General features: G+C 35.8%; 1 protein-coding gene across 1 annotated transcript; it reads left to right on the forward strand.

The window, feature by feature from the left end:
* Nucleotides 1–2873: 2873 nt before the first annotated feature.
* LOC139091524 (uncharacterized) lies at nucleotides 2874–9313 on the forward strand. The gene is made up of 5 exons (XM_070641657.1): nucleotides 2874–4458; nucleotides 4520–4732; nucleotides 4793–6294; nucleotides 6358–8328; nucleotides 8381–9313. The coding sequence occupies exons 1-5, from the start codon at nucleotides 2874–2876 to the stop codon at nucleotides 9311–9313; spliced, it is 6204 nt and encodes a 2067-aa protein (XP_070497758.1).
* Nucleotides 9314–15417: the final 6104 nt, after the last annotated feature.

Below are 15417 nucleotides of genomic sequence, written 5' to 3' on the forward strand. Positions count from 1 at the left end.
TCGTTCAGGGCGACCTGTGTGGCGCGACATACTAGTTTGCCGTCAAAAAATATTGAAAATGCTATGAAACGTACCTCGTGTGCGGTGACAATCAAGAGTAATCAACATCAAGATGTGCCGTGAATATAAAAGGTTGCTACTGGACTAAAGTCATCAAAATTCAGCACTTGAACCTATACCCGTCGATACCCGTCCATCAAAAACAATCACACAGAACCACATCACCCACCCTGTCTTCAGCCATCACATTCACAACAATACAAAGCTAAGCTTTCACAAACATCAGCCTGTACGTATTCAATCAAATTCAGTCATAAAGGCAACTGTATTTTTTTGTTATTTATGTTGCATGAATTATTATTAGAAATAAAGGAATATAGAATAAAATAAAATATATATATAAAAAATCTATGAGAATAAATAATATCAGAGTCAGGCATGAAGGCAATGGCAATAAAGGTCATGTGACAAAGAAATATTGGATTTTTATTTTTAAATGCCATGAAAGCTTTTTTTTGTGATTTAATTTAGTTAATTAATTTGTTATAATTTTTTGTGTAGATTGTGACACCCACACAGTCACATCCGGATATACAGCACACATAAAATGAAATGATTTTAATTAAATTAAGTTTAAAATAATGAGGAATTAATGGATAGCATTTTCATCACTAATTATGTGATTGACGTAGTCATGACAATTCTTACTAAATTTAATTTGATTAGCTGTAAATTCCTTTATATGGCTTCACATCCCTTTGTAGATGTCGCATTTTGATGACAATTATTTGTTTTATAAATTGATATCATCCGACATTCTTGTATTCCTTTTTAGCGCATTTTTGAAATTTTTTTCAAAAAGGTAGCTTAATAAGACACTTTGTTCGGTCGGTCGGTCGGTCGGTCGGTCGGCTGGAACGCGAGATCTCGAAAACTAGACATCGTAGAGAGCTCGGAATGGTTTAAAAAGATCAGTTCCATAAAGTTATTGGCGCCCCGGTCATTTAAAAGTTTCAAATCAAAGCATAAATACTATAATTAACAATTTTTCATTTTCATATACAACAACAACAAAAACAACAACACGTTTTTTCATTGTTTTACAGTGTTTTTCAATGTTTGTCGATGTTTTTACAGTGTTTACTGAACAATGTTTGAATTTTTTTACAGTTATGATTTATCGTTATGAGGTTTGAATTATGAAAATCCGTTAAATGATTAAGTTCTTAAATTTGTGGAAGTATTATATGGATCTTGTGTTTTAGGTCTGGAAGTGAACTGGATCTTACTGGATCTTGGTTTTTAGGTCTGGAAGTGAACTGGATCTTACTGGATGTTGTCTTTTAAATCTGGAAGTGACCTGGATCTTACTGGATCTTGTGTTTTTGGTCTGGAAGTGAACTGGATGTTACTGGATCATGTGTTTTAGGTCTGGAAGTGAACTGGATCTTACTGGATCTTGTGTTTTAAGTCTGGAAGTGAACTGGATCTTACTGGATCTTGATTTTAGGTCTGGAAGTGAACTGGATCTTACTGGATCTTGGTTTTAGGTCTGGAAGTGAACTGGATCTTACTGGATCTTGTGTTTTTGGTCTGTAAGTGAACTGAATCTTACTGGATCTTGTGTTTTTGGTCTGGAAGTGAACTGGATCTTACTGGATCTTGTGTTTTAGGTCTGGAAGTGAACTGGATCTTACTGGATCTTGTGTTTTAGGTCTGGAAGTGAACTGGATCTTACTGGATCTTGTGTTTTTGGTCTGGAAGTGACCTGGATCTTACTGGATCTTGTGCTTTTTGGTCTGGAAGTGAACTGGATCTTACTGGATCTTAGTTTTAGGTCTGGAAGTGAACTGGATCTTACTGGATCTTGTGCTTTTTGGTCTGGAAGTGACCTGGATCTTACTGGATGTTGTCTTTTAAATCTGGAAGTGACCTGGATCTTACTGGATCTTGTGTTTTTGGTCTGGAAGTGAACTGGATGTTACTGGATCATGTGTTTTAGGTCTGGAAGTGACCTGGATCTTACTGGATCTTGTGCTTTTTGGTCTGGAAGTGAACTGGATCTTACTGGATCTTAGTTTTAGGTCTGGAAGTGAACTGGATCTTACTGGATCTTGTGCTTTTGGTCTGGAAGTGACCTGGATCTTACTGGATCTTGTGTTTTTGGCCTGGAAGTGACCTGGATCTTACTGGATCTTGTGTTTTTGGTCTGGAAGTGAACTGGATCTTACTGGATCTTGTGTTTTTGGTCTGGAAGTGACCTGGATCTTACTGGATATTGTGTTTTTGGTCTGAAAGTGACCTGGATCTTACTGGATCTTGGTTTTAGGTCTGGAAGTGAACTGGATCTTACTGGATCTTGTGTTTTAGGTCTGGAAGTGAACTGGATCTTGTGTTTTTGGTCTGGAAGTGAACTGGATCTTACTGGATCTTGTGTTTTAGGTCTGGAAGTGACCTGGATCTTACTGGATATTGTGTTTTAGGTCTAGAAGTGAACTGGATCTTACTGGATGTTGTGTTTTAGATCTGGAAGTGACCTGGATCTTACTGGATCATGTGTTTTTGATCTGGAAGTATACTGGATCTTGTGATAACTGTTTTATACAATGACTATAAACAAGTTTTCATGGTTATTTGAAAAAGTTCTTAATTTATCAAACAATAAAACTTACGATTTACCTTCAAATTACTTAGATTTCTAAATTTAAATTTTATAACGGTCAGAAATATTTTGAAATTTAACCGCCACAATTTGTACACAAAAAAGTGAAACAAATAAAATTTTCCAAAAAAAAAAATAATTTTAATTAAGGTAAGATCAAGTTTTTTATTGATTTAAGTAAGTTTAATTAAATTATAACTTGTTTTAGGACATGCCAAAGCGAACATCAAAACCTTTGACTGTGCAGGGTGCTCGAAAAAAGAAGAAAAATGTTGATGCTGCAAAAATTCGAGAGAATTTGAATCGTGACAATGAAATGAGACGAGAAAGACGGTCAAATCCGGAATATTTGCAAGCCGAGAATTTTCGGGATTTGTTAAGTCATCAACATCGCCGAACTAATGCGGAATATTTGCAAGCCGAATCTTCTCGAGATTTATTAAGTCGTCAACAACGCCGAGCTAATCCGGAATATTTACAAGCCGAATCTGAAAGAGATTTATTGAGTCTACAGCAACGTCGATCAAATCCGGAATATTTACAAGCTGAATCCTCAAGAGACTTTTTAAGTCGTCAACAACGCCGAGCTAATCCGGAATATTTACATGCCGAATCTTCTCGAGATTTATTTAGTCATCAACATCGACGAGCTAATCCGGAATATCTGCAAGCCGAATCTACTCGAGATTTATTAAATCATCAACAACGTCGGTCAAATCCGGAATATCTGCAAGCCGAGTCTACTAGAGATTTGTTAAGTCATCAACATCGCCGAACTAATGCGGAATATTTGCAAGCCGAATCTTCTCGAGATTTATTAAGTCTTCAACAACGTCGTTCAAATCCGGAATATTTGGAAGCCGAGTCTTCTCGAGATTTATTGAGTCTTCAACAACGTCGAGCTAATCCGGAATATTTGCAAGCCGAGTCTTCTCGAGATTTATTAAGTCTCCAACAACGTCGTTCAAATCCGGAATATTTGCAAGTCGAGTCTTCTCGAGATTTATTGAGTCTTCAACAACGCCGAGCTAATCCAGAATATTTGCAAGCCGAGTCTTCTCGAGATTTATTAAGTCATCAACAACGGCGATCGAATTCAGAATATTTACGAGTCGAATCCGCTAGAGATTCATTGAGTCTTCAACGGCGTCGTACAAAACGGATTCCGTGGGAAAAAGCATTTCAAACGTTTAATGTTAATGTCAAAGACGGTCCGTATCATCGGTGTTATTCATGTGATCGTCTTTTCTTCAAAACACAAGTAACAGTAACGAATCGTGAAAAACTTGGACAGAAACGTGGCTGTCCGGACGTATATATTGATGGACTTGTTCTTCCCGAGCTGTTAAGAGATGCAGAATACACATTTTGTTCTACTTGTATGACACATATTCGAAAAAAAACTTATCCGAAATTGAATATCAATAAGTCGAATTTAAAGTTTCCCGATATTCCGGATTGCTTAAAAAAATTAACTCCATTAGCAGAACGATGTGTCGCAGCTCGAATACCGTTCATGAAAATTGAACAAGCCAACTATGCTGGACAATTGAAGATAAAGTCAGGAATTGTAAACGTTCCAATCGATGTTTCAACCGCAGTAAACGCAATTCCGAGATCCGTAAACGATACTCATGTCATCGAGGTATCATTAATGCGTAAGATGGCTTACAAAAATCCATACATTCGTGAACGTGTTCGGCCAGCTGATGTTTGGGCTGCTGCAGAATTTTTATGCCAAACACCACTATATAAACAATTTAAAATTACATTAAATCAAGATCTAAATCCTGCAGGTAAGATTACAAATGATACAATTAAAATTTTTGATATATTACGAAATATATATATTTACAGTTTTACCTCATGAACTTGAACACGAAATCGATAACGAAGGTTCTAATTTACAATTACGTGCCACTGTCAATATACAATCGAATGAAGAAGTAGTTGCAGATACAGCCGAGCTAACGGATCGTCATTTACCGGAAGAAACTTTACTTGATTCTATAGATGCAATGCAATATATACCGGAATTCGATCCATCAGATGCAATTCGAATTGCACCAGGTAATTTAAAAAATAATATTATAAAAATCATACAATTTATAAATCAATGTATGTTTATAGGCGAAGGTCAACATCCGATTCCGATGTTCATGGACAAATATTGCGAGGAATTAGCATTTCCCACTATTTGGTGTGGACAAGAAAGAGCGTTGCCTCCAGACAGTAGAAAAGCATTGTCGAATCTGGATTATGTTAACTCGGAAATTCGGAGATACGATCGTCGTGCTTGTCGTCCAGATCACATTCTTTACTTGTATAAGAAAAGTCAAATCGAGCAACTGACAAAACAAGCAACTGTAATATTACGAAAAAGCACACAAAATAACAAAATCACAGCAAGCCAAGTTGCTAACAAAGAATTCATCGACAATGCCGTTAACAATGATTCTGCTTATCGGTTCATGGCAGCAATTACCGGAAGTCCGCCTTATTTCGAAGCTCAAAAAAAGAAAGTAATGGCGATGGTTCGGCAGTTCGGAGGATTTACCTTCTTCATTACGAATTCTGCAGCTGAAACCCATTGGCCGGAGTTGCTTGTTATTTTGAAGAAGACTGTAGATAAAATGGATATTTCGGGCGAAGCTGCAATGGAATTATCATTTGAGGAAAAATCTCGACTCATTAGTTCGGATCCGGTTACGTGTGCTCAATATTTCTATCACCGACTTAAACAGCTGTGGAAAACGTGGGAAGCCGAAGACGGTCCGTTCGGAAATTATAAAATAGCACACAAGTACTGTCGCATTGAATGGCAGCATCGAGGTTCGCCACACGCTCACCAATTCATTGATTTAAAAGGAGCACCCAAGTTCGATCCCGATGATCTGGATTCTTTTGTTAGAGTTTGTCAATTTATTGACACAATTGTCACAACCGAGACCGATGATCCAGAAGTTGCCAACATAATATATGTTCAGAAGCACCGATGTACACATACATGCAAGAAGGGAAGACGAGGAAAGGAAACATGTAGATTTAATGCACCGTTTTTGCCGCTTCCACAAACTATGATACTCGAACCGATTCCGGATACGATGGCCTTGTCACAAACGAAAAAAGACTTACTTCGAAAGATTAATGAGGATCTTCACGGAATTCTTGAATCGGCAGAAGCAGAATCGTTGTCTTTTGTTAATTTACTAGACAAATTAGAATGTAGTTTTGAGGATTATCTGCTTGCAGCAAGAGTAAAACTAAAATCAAGAAAAGTTTTCCTGAAGCGACTTCCGAAGAACACTCGAATCAATCCATACAATAAGAAGATTCTTATTGCAATGCGATCTAATATGGATATACAGTTTATACTTGATGTATACTCATGCATTAGCTATGTTGTCGATTATGTTAATAAAGCGGATAAAGGCCTTTCTCGACTATTACGACAATGTGTTAAGGATCACGAACGCGGAAATCATACTATCAAATCAAAGCTTAACGCACTATCGAAAGTACTTTATAACGGCAGTGAAACATCGGCTCAAGAAGCGGCATGGATTCGATTACGTCAGCCTATGTGTATGTCTTCCGATATCGTTGAATTTATTCATTCTGGTCCAAAATCGGTAACTTACATTTTATACTTATAATAAAAATAATTATTAACTTTTATTATTTTAATTTTTTAGCAACGACAAAGAATGTTGAAAACAAATGTAGAAATTGAAAAACTTATGCAAACCAATCCAAACAGCACTGACATATACAAGAAAGGACCTATCGATCGATATAGCGACAGACCTGACGAGCTCGAAAATGAATGTCTTGCCGATTTCATAGCAAAATATAATTATAAACCAAAAGGTCAAATATCGAATAATAATATCGATGTAGGAGAAAATGCAGATGATGCCGAAGAACTCGAATTAATCGAAGACGATGAACAAATCGATCCACTTGAGAAGAAAACTTTCGAACTTAAGAATAATAGTGGAATAATAACCCGTAGACGAAGACCAAAAGTAATTAGATATTGCCGTTTCAATTTAGCTCAAGATGAAGCTAATTATTACCGAGAAATGTGTCTTTTGTTCATGCCGTGGAGAAACGAAAATGTCGATATTGAGTCACAGAACTGTTCCGAAAAGTTCTTTGAAAACGAAGCAGTCATCAAATTAAACTATGATAAATACAATGCTGTATCTCTTGATTTGGAACAAATGTCGAGAGATATACAGAACGACCGTCTAATGGAAGACACTGATGCTGAAATAAATCGAGAGGATGTCGAACAAGCCAATGCTGATTTCCAAAATGTCTACGATTTCGATGATACGATTATTCAACCAAATGCGGCAATCGAAATGGGAATGGAAGCACCGGGATCTGATGCAACAGTTAGTCGTTATAAAGTTCCGGATATCTTAAACGATGACGAATACTATAATTTATGTGATTCATTAAATCAACGACAACGGGACTACTTAATGCATATAATAAGCTGTTTTAAAAACCCTTCATGTTTGCCGATATACCATTATATCGCAGGAGGAGCCGGTGTCGGAAAAAGTCGTTTGATAAAGGCTATTTATCAATCCGTCATGAGAATTCATCGTACGGAGCCTGGACCTGTCGATTCAAAGGAAGTACTTTTAGTAGCCTACACCGGAATGGCGGCTCACAACATTGGCGGAATAACAGCTCACAGCGCTTTTCATCTTGCAGCAAATCAAGGCAAAACAGACAAAGGTCTTCCTCCGGATATTGCAAATACGTTGGCGAGCAATATTCGATCAAACAAGTTAATTATTGTTGACGAAATAAGCTTCTTATCCGCTAAGCACTTATATCAAATGAGTTCGAATATGAAGCAAGCATTTAAGTCAAAAAAGGAATTTGCCGGTCGTTCGATTATCGCTGTCGGAGATTTCGCACAATTGCGACCAATCGGTGCTCCGTACTGTTTTCAGTCGAAAGATCGACACTCAACAGCTGCTCTAGTCGATAATCCGCAATGGAAACCTTTCCAGATGTTCGAACTAACTGAAATCATGCGACAACGAGATGATCTTCGATTTGCAGAAGCATTAGGAAGACTTTCTGTGGGACAAACAACGCCAGAGGATAATCAACTATTTGGTAGTCGTTGTTTTAATGACAATACACTTCCAACAATTGCACGAACTCGTCTTCGATTAATCGCATTTAATGAAGGTGTCGATACTTACAATAAACAACGTGCAGTAGAATTGATTCGGACAAATGCAATTCATTTCATACATAAAGCGGTAGATAAATTTATCGGAACCTATAAAGATGAACAAAAACGACGAGCACGACATTTGATTCAAACAATGAAAACAAATGATACACAAGGATTAATTTATGAACTTCAACTTGTAGTCGGTCTGCGTTATATGGTTTCAACCAATATTGACGTTTGCGATGGATTATTTAACGGTGCTTGCGGAATTCTTAGATTCGTTGAATTGCAAAATCGAAAAATCAATGCAATTTACATCGAATTTGACGACGATAAAACCGGATCAAAAGCTAGAAGCGCTCGATATAATATAATGCAAGCAAACGAACACATTCAATCGACTTGGACTCCGATTATCGTAACTAATAGATGCTTTAATACAACGGAAGGCGGAAAGGTAAGATTTTAATTTTATATTTCAAATTATCTAATTTATGTTTTGATTCTAGGTACAAGTTAGCCGTGAGCAATTTCCCATATTGATGGCTGAAGCGATTACAATTCACAAAAGTCAAGGCCGATCCGAGGAAATTGTAACTGTCGATGTCCGGAAAGGAATGAATCGGCAAAAGTACTATGTAGCCTTCTCGAGAGCGACATCGCTTAACGGATTGCACATTATCGGACAATTCAATCCACCAACTGAAATAGAAGATAATGATCCGGTTAAAATTGAGATGTCACGACTTCGACAAAATCCGCTTTTCACGAAATTCCAATTTCTTGCTGACGTTCCCGAAAACGTAATTCAAATCGTAAGCCATAACGTTCAGTCGATTCGTAAACATATTTCGTCAGTCGTCAACGATAACGTCTACACGAACAGTCATATATTGGCATTTCAGGAGTGTTGGGCTTTAAACAACGAGTCATACAATATACAAGAATTCACGGAAATATCAAGAAATTCACTATCAGGACGACCTCGAGCATTCGGCACAATAAATTTTTGTAAATCGACAATGGAAAGTCGAATTTCAAATCGATTTGAACTTGAACTAGGAGACGCAAATAATCACGTAGAACTAACTGGATATTGCATCGATAACGCTCTAACGATTATCAATATTTACAACAACCCGACATCGAATTTTAATCTATTGAAGGAAGCGCTTTCGAGAATTGACGAATTCATCGAAAACACGGATGTCTTACTATTGGGTGATTTTAATCAACAGTTACGAGTCGGAAATCAGTTCGAAAAGTTCATGATGCAAACGTATAATTTAAGTTTACTGTCACCTCGTGAGCCGACTACGAATGCCGGAACAACAATTGATGCTATATTTGGAATATTAACAAATTTTGAAGCCGATTTCTTCATTTACGAATCATATTTTTCATTCCACAAGCCCATTATAGTTAGAATTAAAGAAAAATAATAAATGTTGATTTGGTGGTGTAATTTTAGAATTTTCATATTTTTTATGCATTTTTTTTTAACTTTTTCAGACTATCAATTTAATTAATAAAAAAAAAAAACAAAAACTTCATCACAACAAAATAACTTGCTCCTCTTGCAGGCTTTATATTTAACGGCTACTGCAAATTTGAATTCGATTTGGAAATTTGAACTTTATGGGGCATAGAACTTTTAGGAAAAAATAACCTATTACGCAAATTTTTGTTGTTTATAACTTTCTTCTTAATTTTTTCATTGAAAATTTAATTCAAATAATTTTACTATGGATAACAATCTACTCATTAGAAACATAATTTCTAAACGAGATTTTTGTGTCAAAAAACTTGAAATCGTTAACGAGGACGAAATAAAAATACTGAATAATGTAATTAACACCGAATTCGGTAAATTACTCGAAACATCGGAATTCATAGGTAAGTTTGATTTTTAAAATTACATTGCTAACATACTAATTAATAAATTGATACTTTATTATAATTATAGTTCAAGTAACAAAGGCAATAAAAAGAAATAACGAAAAGAAAATCTCGAATCTCGAGTATCGACTATCAAGAGCTTTGAAGTCGAACAATACGGCAGAAAAATTGTTGAAAAGACAAGATTTACCGACTCAAAAAATCGATCCATCATCGAAGAAGCCGAAATTCGAAAATAACACCGAAACTAAGCAAAACGATAAGTATAAAGATGATGGTGACGACGATTTTGATTCCGAGTTTATGTCCCAATTATCTGAACTCGAAAGTTCTATAAAGCAAACAGAATTCAGTAAAGAAGTAATCGATGTCGATGTCGTCAATTCAAACATAATAAATGTTGAAGAAAAATCAACCCAAAATAAGGAATAAATTTAATCACGATACTATGAGCATAACACATTGAATATATAATAAATAGAATCAATTGAACTGAAATAAAATTACTATTACAATTTAATTAATTTACTTCAAAATATTTTTTTTATTCACTTATTTTCACATTTTTTTTTAATTTAATTTATTTTTTAATTAATTTCCTTATTGGATGCTTCTGATGTTTCATCGTCACGTTCACGTTCACAAACGGCATCCATAATATCTTTTGAAACTTCATCGTCGGCTACGAATGATGGATTTGATATAATTTTTTCGGCTACGAATGATGGATTTGAAATATCGTTTTCGGCTTCTGATGGTGGCTTCGAAGTGGTTTTGTCGGGTTCGGATGATCCTTTTGTAACAACTGTTCGGGTTGTCAACATTGTAGTTGCGGGTCCGGAAAGGTTGAAGTCCAATCGTGGATTCGGATGTAACAATGATTGGACATAAGTATAGACCATTCCAGGGATAAATGGTGACAAAAGAACGTCTCCTGTATCCACTAAATAAACGATTTCATTCAGAAATCCACAGATGTTTAAAATATTGCCTGTTATTTTGATAAGACGAAACAACTTGTCTGCCTAAAAAGAAAAAATTGAAGAAAAAAATTACATGTTAACGTGGTTTCAGAAAATTGTAATATACTTACTGAAATACATTTTGCATCAACAGAAACGTTATATCTCTTCTCAAGCTCTCGCAAAACAGATCCGTTCGGACCAAAGAGGGCACCTACTGCACATTCTTTAACACGTGCATGTATCATTATAATTTTAAATAAAATTAACCTCTGAACCACTTGAGAAACAAACTTAGAATGACACAAATTTTACCCAGCACATAGTTTTTACCCCGAAATAAACTAACGAAGAAATTTTAAAATTTAGAAAAACGTTAAAAAATTTGATTATAGAAAAAGCAGTAAAATCATAAATCATTGTACTTTTTACAATATGATTAAGAGGCTTTTAATTAAAATTTTATAGAATTAATGAATGAATTTGTATAAATTTCATTATTGTTATTAATTCATTAATTTAATTAGATTTTTAGCGCATTTTTGAAATTTTTTGGAACAAAATTTAAATTTATCATAACCGTTATGTGGTTTGAATTATAAAAATCCGTTCAATTATATGGAAGTGACCTGGATCTTGTTTTGTAGGTCAGAAAGTGACTTGGATCTTGCTGGATCTAGTTTTTTAGGTCTGGAAGTGACTTGTAAATTAAGGACTGATCGCTGGGACAAAAATTTGTTTTAGTAAATTGATCAATCATCACGAGGACTTCTTGTAATTTTTAGATCAATCACGTGCCTTCTTTTGATATTACGATGTAAACAACGAATTTGTCTCATGCTGAGATTGTAGCTGCGTGTGTACAAACTTTGTTTTTTCGGTGTGTACATTGCACGATTAACTCCTCAGAATTTCTTCTTTATTTCAGGCTCACATTTGATGTGATGTCGAAATTTTGTGTGGGAATTAAAATAAAAGTCAAGATTTATTTTGAGCCTTGGAGCCTAGATTGTTAGAAAAAGCATTCCATCTATCGTTATGGCTGACCGAATCACAATGCTTGTACAAATTCTCAGTTTTTTTTACTCGACTTGGATTCGATATGGAAATACTATATGAAATATGACTTCAAGTTTAGTCAACTCGGTATCAAATTTTGTAGTCTTGAGTCGACGTAACGCCTTTACGGGTGTGATTGCTGATAGGCAGAAGGATATGAACGGTAATAAAGTCAATTTTTTGCATTACGCAATATTTGAATGACCCCTTTGAGTTGAGAAGAAATCTGAATGAAGACACTTCTGGCTTATCTCAAACTTGATCCCATTTCGAGGACTAAAACAGTTTCGAGCTTCTTTCGAGCTCTATTCTTGCAGTCAAATACACTAATGGCGCGACACACAGATTACTGGAACTGTGCACCGACTTGGAGCCTAGGTTGCTACAAAATGCTTTCCATCTGACTTTGTTGCTGGCTGTATCACAAAGCTTGTACAAATTCTCAGTTTTGACACCTAACTGGCATTCCTTCATTACCGTCCGACGTCATGTGGCTCTTGGAGCACCTGAACGCCTTTTCCGTTGTGGATTCCAACCAAGGGATATGGCAAGCTTGTGTCTCACCCCCAGCTACAACTCTATTCTGTTTTTCGATACACAGAATGTTCACGACTGATTAGAGCTCTAAGTCAACTCGCATATTGAATGGAAAAGTCTTCTCGTGTTGACTTCAAAGTCTTCATTTAGATGTCACTATTTAGGGTAATTCAAGTAATTCCGATTGTTCAGATAATCCCATTCCGAGAGATAATTAGTGCACAGCTGCAATAAATTCATCACTAATTCGACAATTTATAAGATGTAGTTGCATAAAGTACATAAAACATACTTGATATAATTTTCAATCCTTGATTAGTATCAAAGTAAGACTCAAAATGAAATTACAAACAAGCAAATTGACATAATCTAAAAACATAGCTGAAAACTCATCAACAACACCCTCAAACAAGCTTAAATTGCAACATCTTGTTTATCAACTTTGTCACAAAGTAAAAAATTAGTTCCCAAAAAATCTTCTTTTATTTCAATCTTATTCACAACATCTCATGCATTAATCCTCTGTACAAACATCTCCATTCCACTCAAAAATTCATCATTAACTTTGTTTCACACAGTTCAACATTATCATCATCATTCAACAGAATCAACATACAGCATAACTTGTAAATATTATGTGAAATGCCACAAACTCATTTGAAATTAATCCCTTGAAAATGCCATATATGCAGTAGTGTGCACAGCTAAAGTTTACTAAAAAGCTCTTCGAAAACTTTTAACCAGTACACATTCACAAAGAATGCATTTGTGCTGATTACAAAGTGCTCTGTAAATCACAAGTTTTAAGTCATTTTCATTCATCCAAGTAGTTGGAAGTTTAAGTATAATGAATAAGAGGGAAGTAAGGGTGAGAATCAGGTTATGGTGAGAATTTAAGGCGTATTTTTGAGGGAGCATGTGAAGGGTTTCTGATTTTCGTCTTGATTGTATGTTAAGCCCAATCCTCATTCAGGATGTGATTCGCTAGATTTTTGGGGTCTTTAGGGAAACTGTTGGATACTTGAAGGTATCTGAAGTTGAAATGGCTCAAAACTCATCCAGGAACCATTCAGCAATGCGAAACGAATTTTTGAGCAAATCAGGCTAGAGTTTGACGCTAGCTGCTTGATGATGACGGGTTTTTGAAGATTTTGAAGTCATTTTCAGTCATAAGATCCAAAATACGCAGAAATTTCCACAGGAAATTGACAAGAAAGTCCCTGTTACCACCAAACACACCGCTGACGACCGAAGTGTCTGGATATGTATATGAAAATGTAGATTAAAATGCTTCTCAAACCCTCGTTTGTAGGGTGGCAGCTTCACCAGCAATCTAGGAATATCAGGCTTACAACTTGCTATCTCCGAACCCAACCTGTACAAAGAAAGCTACAAAAGGATATATCTTTCAGATTAGGGTGAATTTCGACCATTTTTGCTCTTTAACTCTTGCAAAATTAGCATTGGAATGCTGTAAAGTAGTTAGTTGGTCAAATTAAGTCAAAATTGTGGTTTAGATGAGTTCTTAGTTACCAAAATCGATTGTCGTTTCTAGCGAGGTACACCTAGTAGGCTACTTAAGCTAAATCAGAAACCGATTCCTAGAGCATTAAAGGGCATTAGGGTTTTAGAGGATCATATGGCACTAGAGCATCATAGGGCACTACAGCATCATAGAGCACCATTATAGAGTGTTTGGATGCACCCTAGGTTACCTTGTAAATCAACCCTAAGAGCATGTATATCAAGGAACTCATGGAAAGAAGCTATCGATAGAGATAGTGTCACACTTGGAATTGGTAATTGGCAAGCGGTAGCCAGCGATAGAGCCAGCTTCAGGAGCCGACTGAGTGAGGCCATGAATCACACTTGATCTGTACGACAAGCGAAGTAAGTAAGTATAGCAACGATGCTAAATCCTTCAACTCATTAATAAACTAGACAAACTGATCACCTCAATCTATCATTTCTAACCTCCACTAAATGAGAAAGCTTGCCATTAAAATTATGAGACAATCTTTTTAATTCTTCCTTTTTTCATACATTACTGAATGGCATTCTCGGAAATGAGAGGAAAATAATTTTATATCTCAAAAGATTAAAGTTTTTTTTTTGTTTGAAGAGTAAATTACTTTAAGTAATCATTATTTGCAGATTATACTGAAAGTTTTTCAGCGATAATTTCTCATCTCTTTCATGTTCTGGTTACTTCTTTTTTTTTGTTGCTGCGGGAATCTTTAGTTGACGGTTTTTAAGTTGAGTGGAAGTTTTGTTGAAGAATTTAATGAAAAGTTTTATATTATTTTGTGTGATGCAGGAAAGGAAAAAAAATGGTACAAAATAGTTTGAATTACTTCTTTTACTTGATGGAAAAGTTGGCAGGTTTGAACATTATTTATTTATTCTTGTTTGTTGGATGTACTAAAGGTTGACATGAGTTTGATGTGGTTAGTGAAAAATCAGGTGCAGAGTTTTAAGACATCTATTTAGGTTTACTTCCTTACATACTTCGCTGACTCTCTCTTCAGTTCTCATAGCTCTTGTATATCTTTCTGATGTCTTATTAGTGCAACGTTCCTGCTTTGACCCACTTTCTGTGTTGTCTTTCTGTTTTTCAGTCTTTCTGGTCTTTCTGGATATTTCTGTGTCGTTCTGTGTCTTTCTGTGTCTTTTTATGTCTTTTTGTGTCTTTCTGTGTCGTTCTGTGTCTTTCTGTGTCGTTCTGTGTCTTTCTGTGTCTTCCTGTGTCTTCCTGTGTCTTCCTGTGTCGTTCTGTGTCTTTCTGTGTCGTTCTGTGTCGTTCTGCGTCATTCTTTGTCGTTCTGTCTTTCTGTCTTTCTGGCTTTCTGTCTTTCTGTCTTTCTGTCTTTCTGTCTTTCTGTCTTTCTGTCTTTCTGTCTTTCTGTCTTTCTGTCTTTCTGTCTTTCTGTCTTTCTGTCTTTCTGGCTTTCTGTCTTTCTGTCCTCCCTGTCTTTCCTGTTTTTCTGTCTTAAGCAGGAATTACATGCCTTTGCTACTGGAATTCGTGCTGGTTTTAAGAACTATTAAGCCAACTCTGTATGAATCAACATAAATTTTACCATAATTTC

Source organism: Chironomus tepperi, unplaced genomic scaffold (genome assembly GCF_022539635.2).
Source record: "Chironomus tepperi strain 1889 unplaced genomic scaffold, CSIRO-AGI_Ctep_v1 contig_246, whole genome shotgun sequence".
Taxonomy (NCBI): domain Eukaryota; kingdom Metazoa; phylum Arthropoda; class Insecta; order Diptera; family Chironomidae; genus Chironomus; species Chironomus tepperi.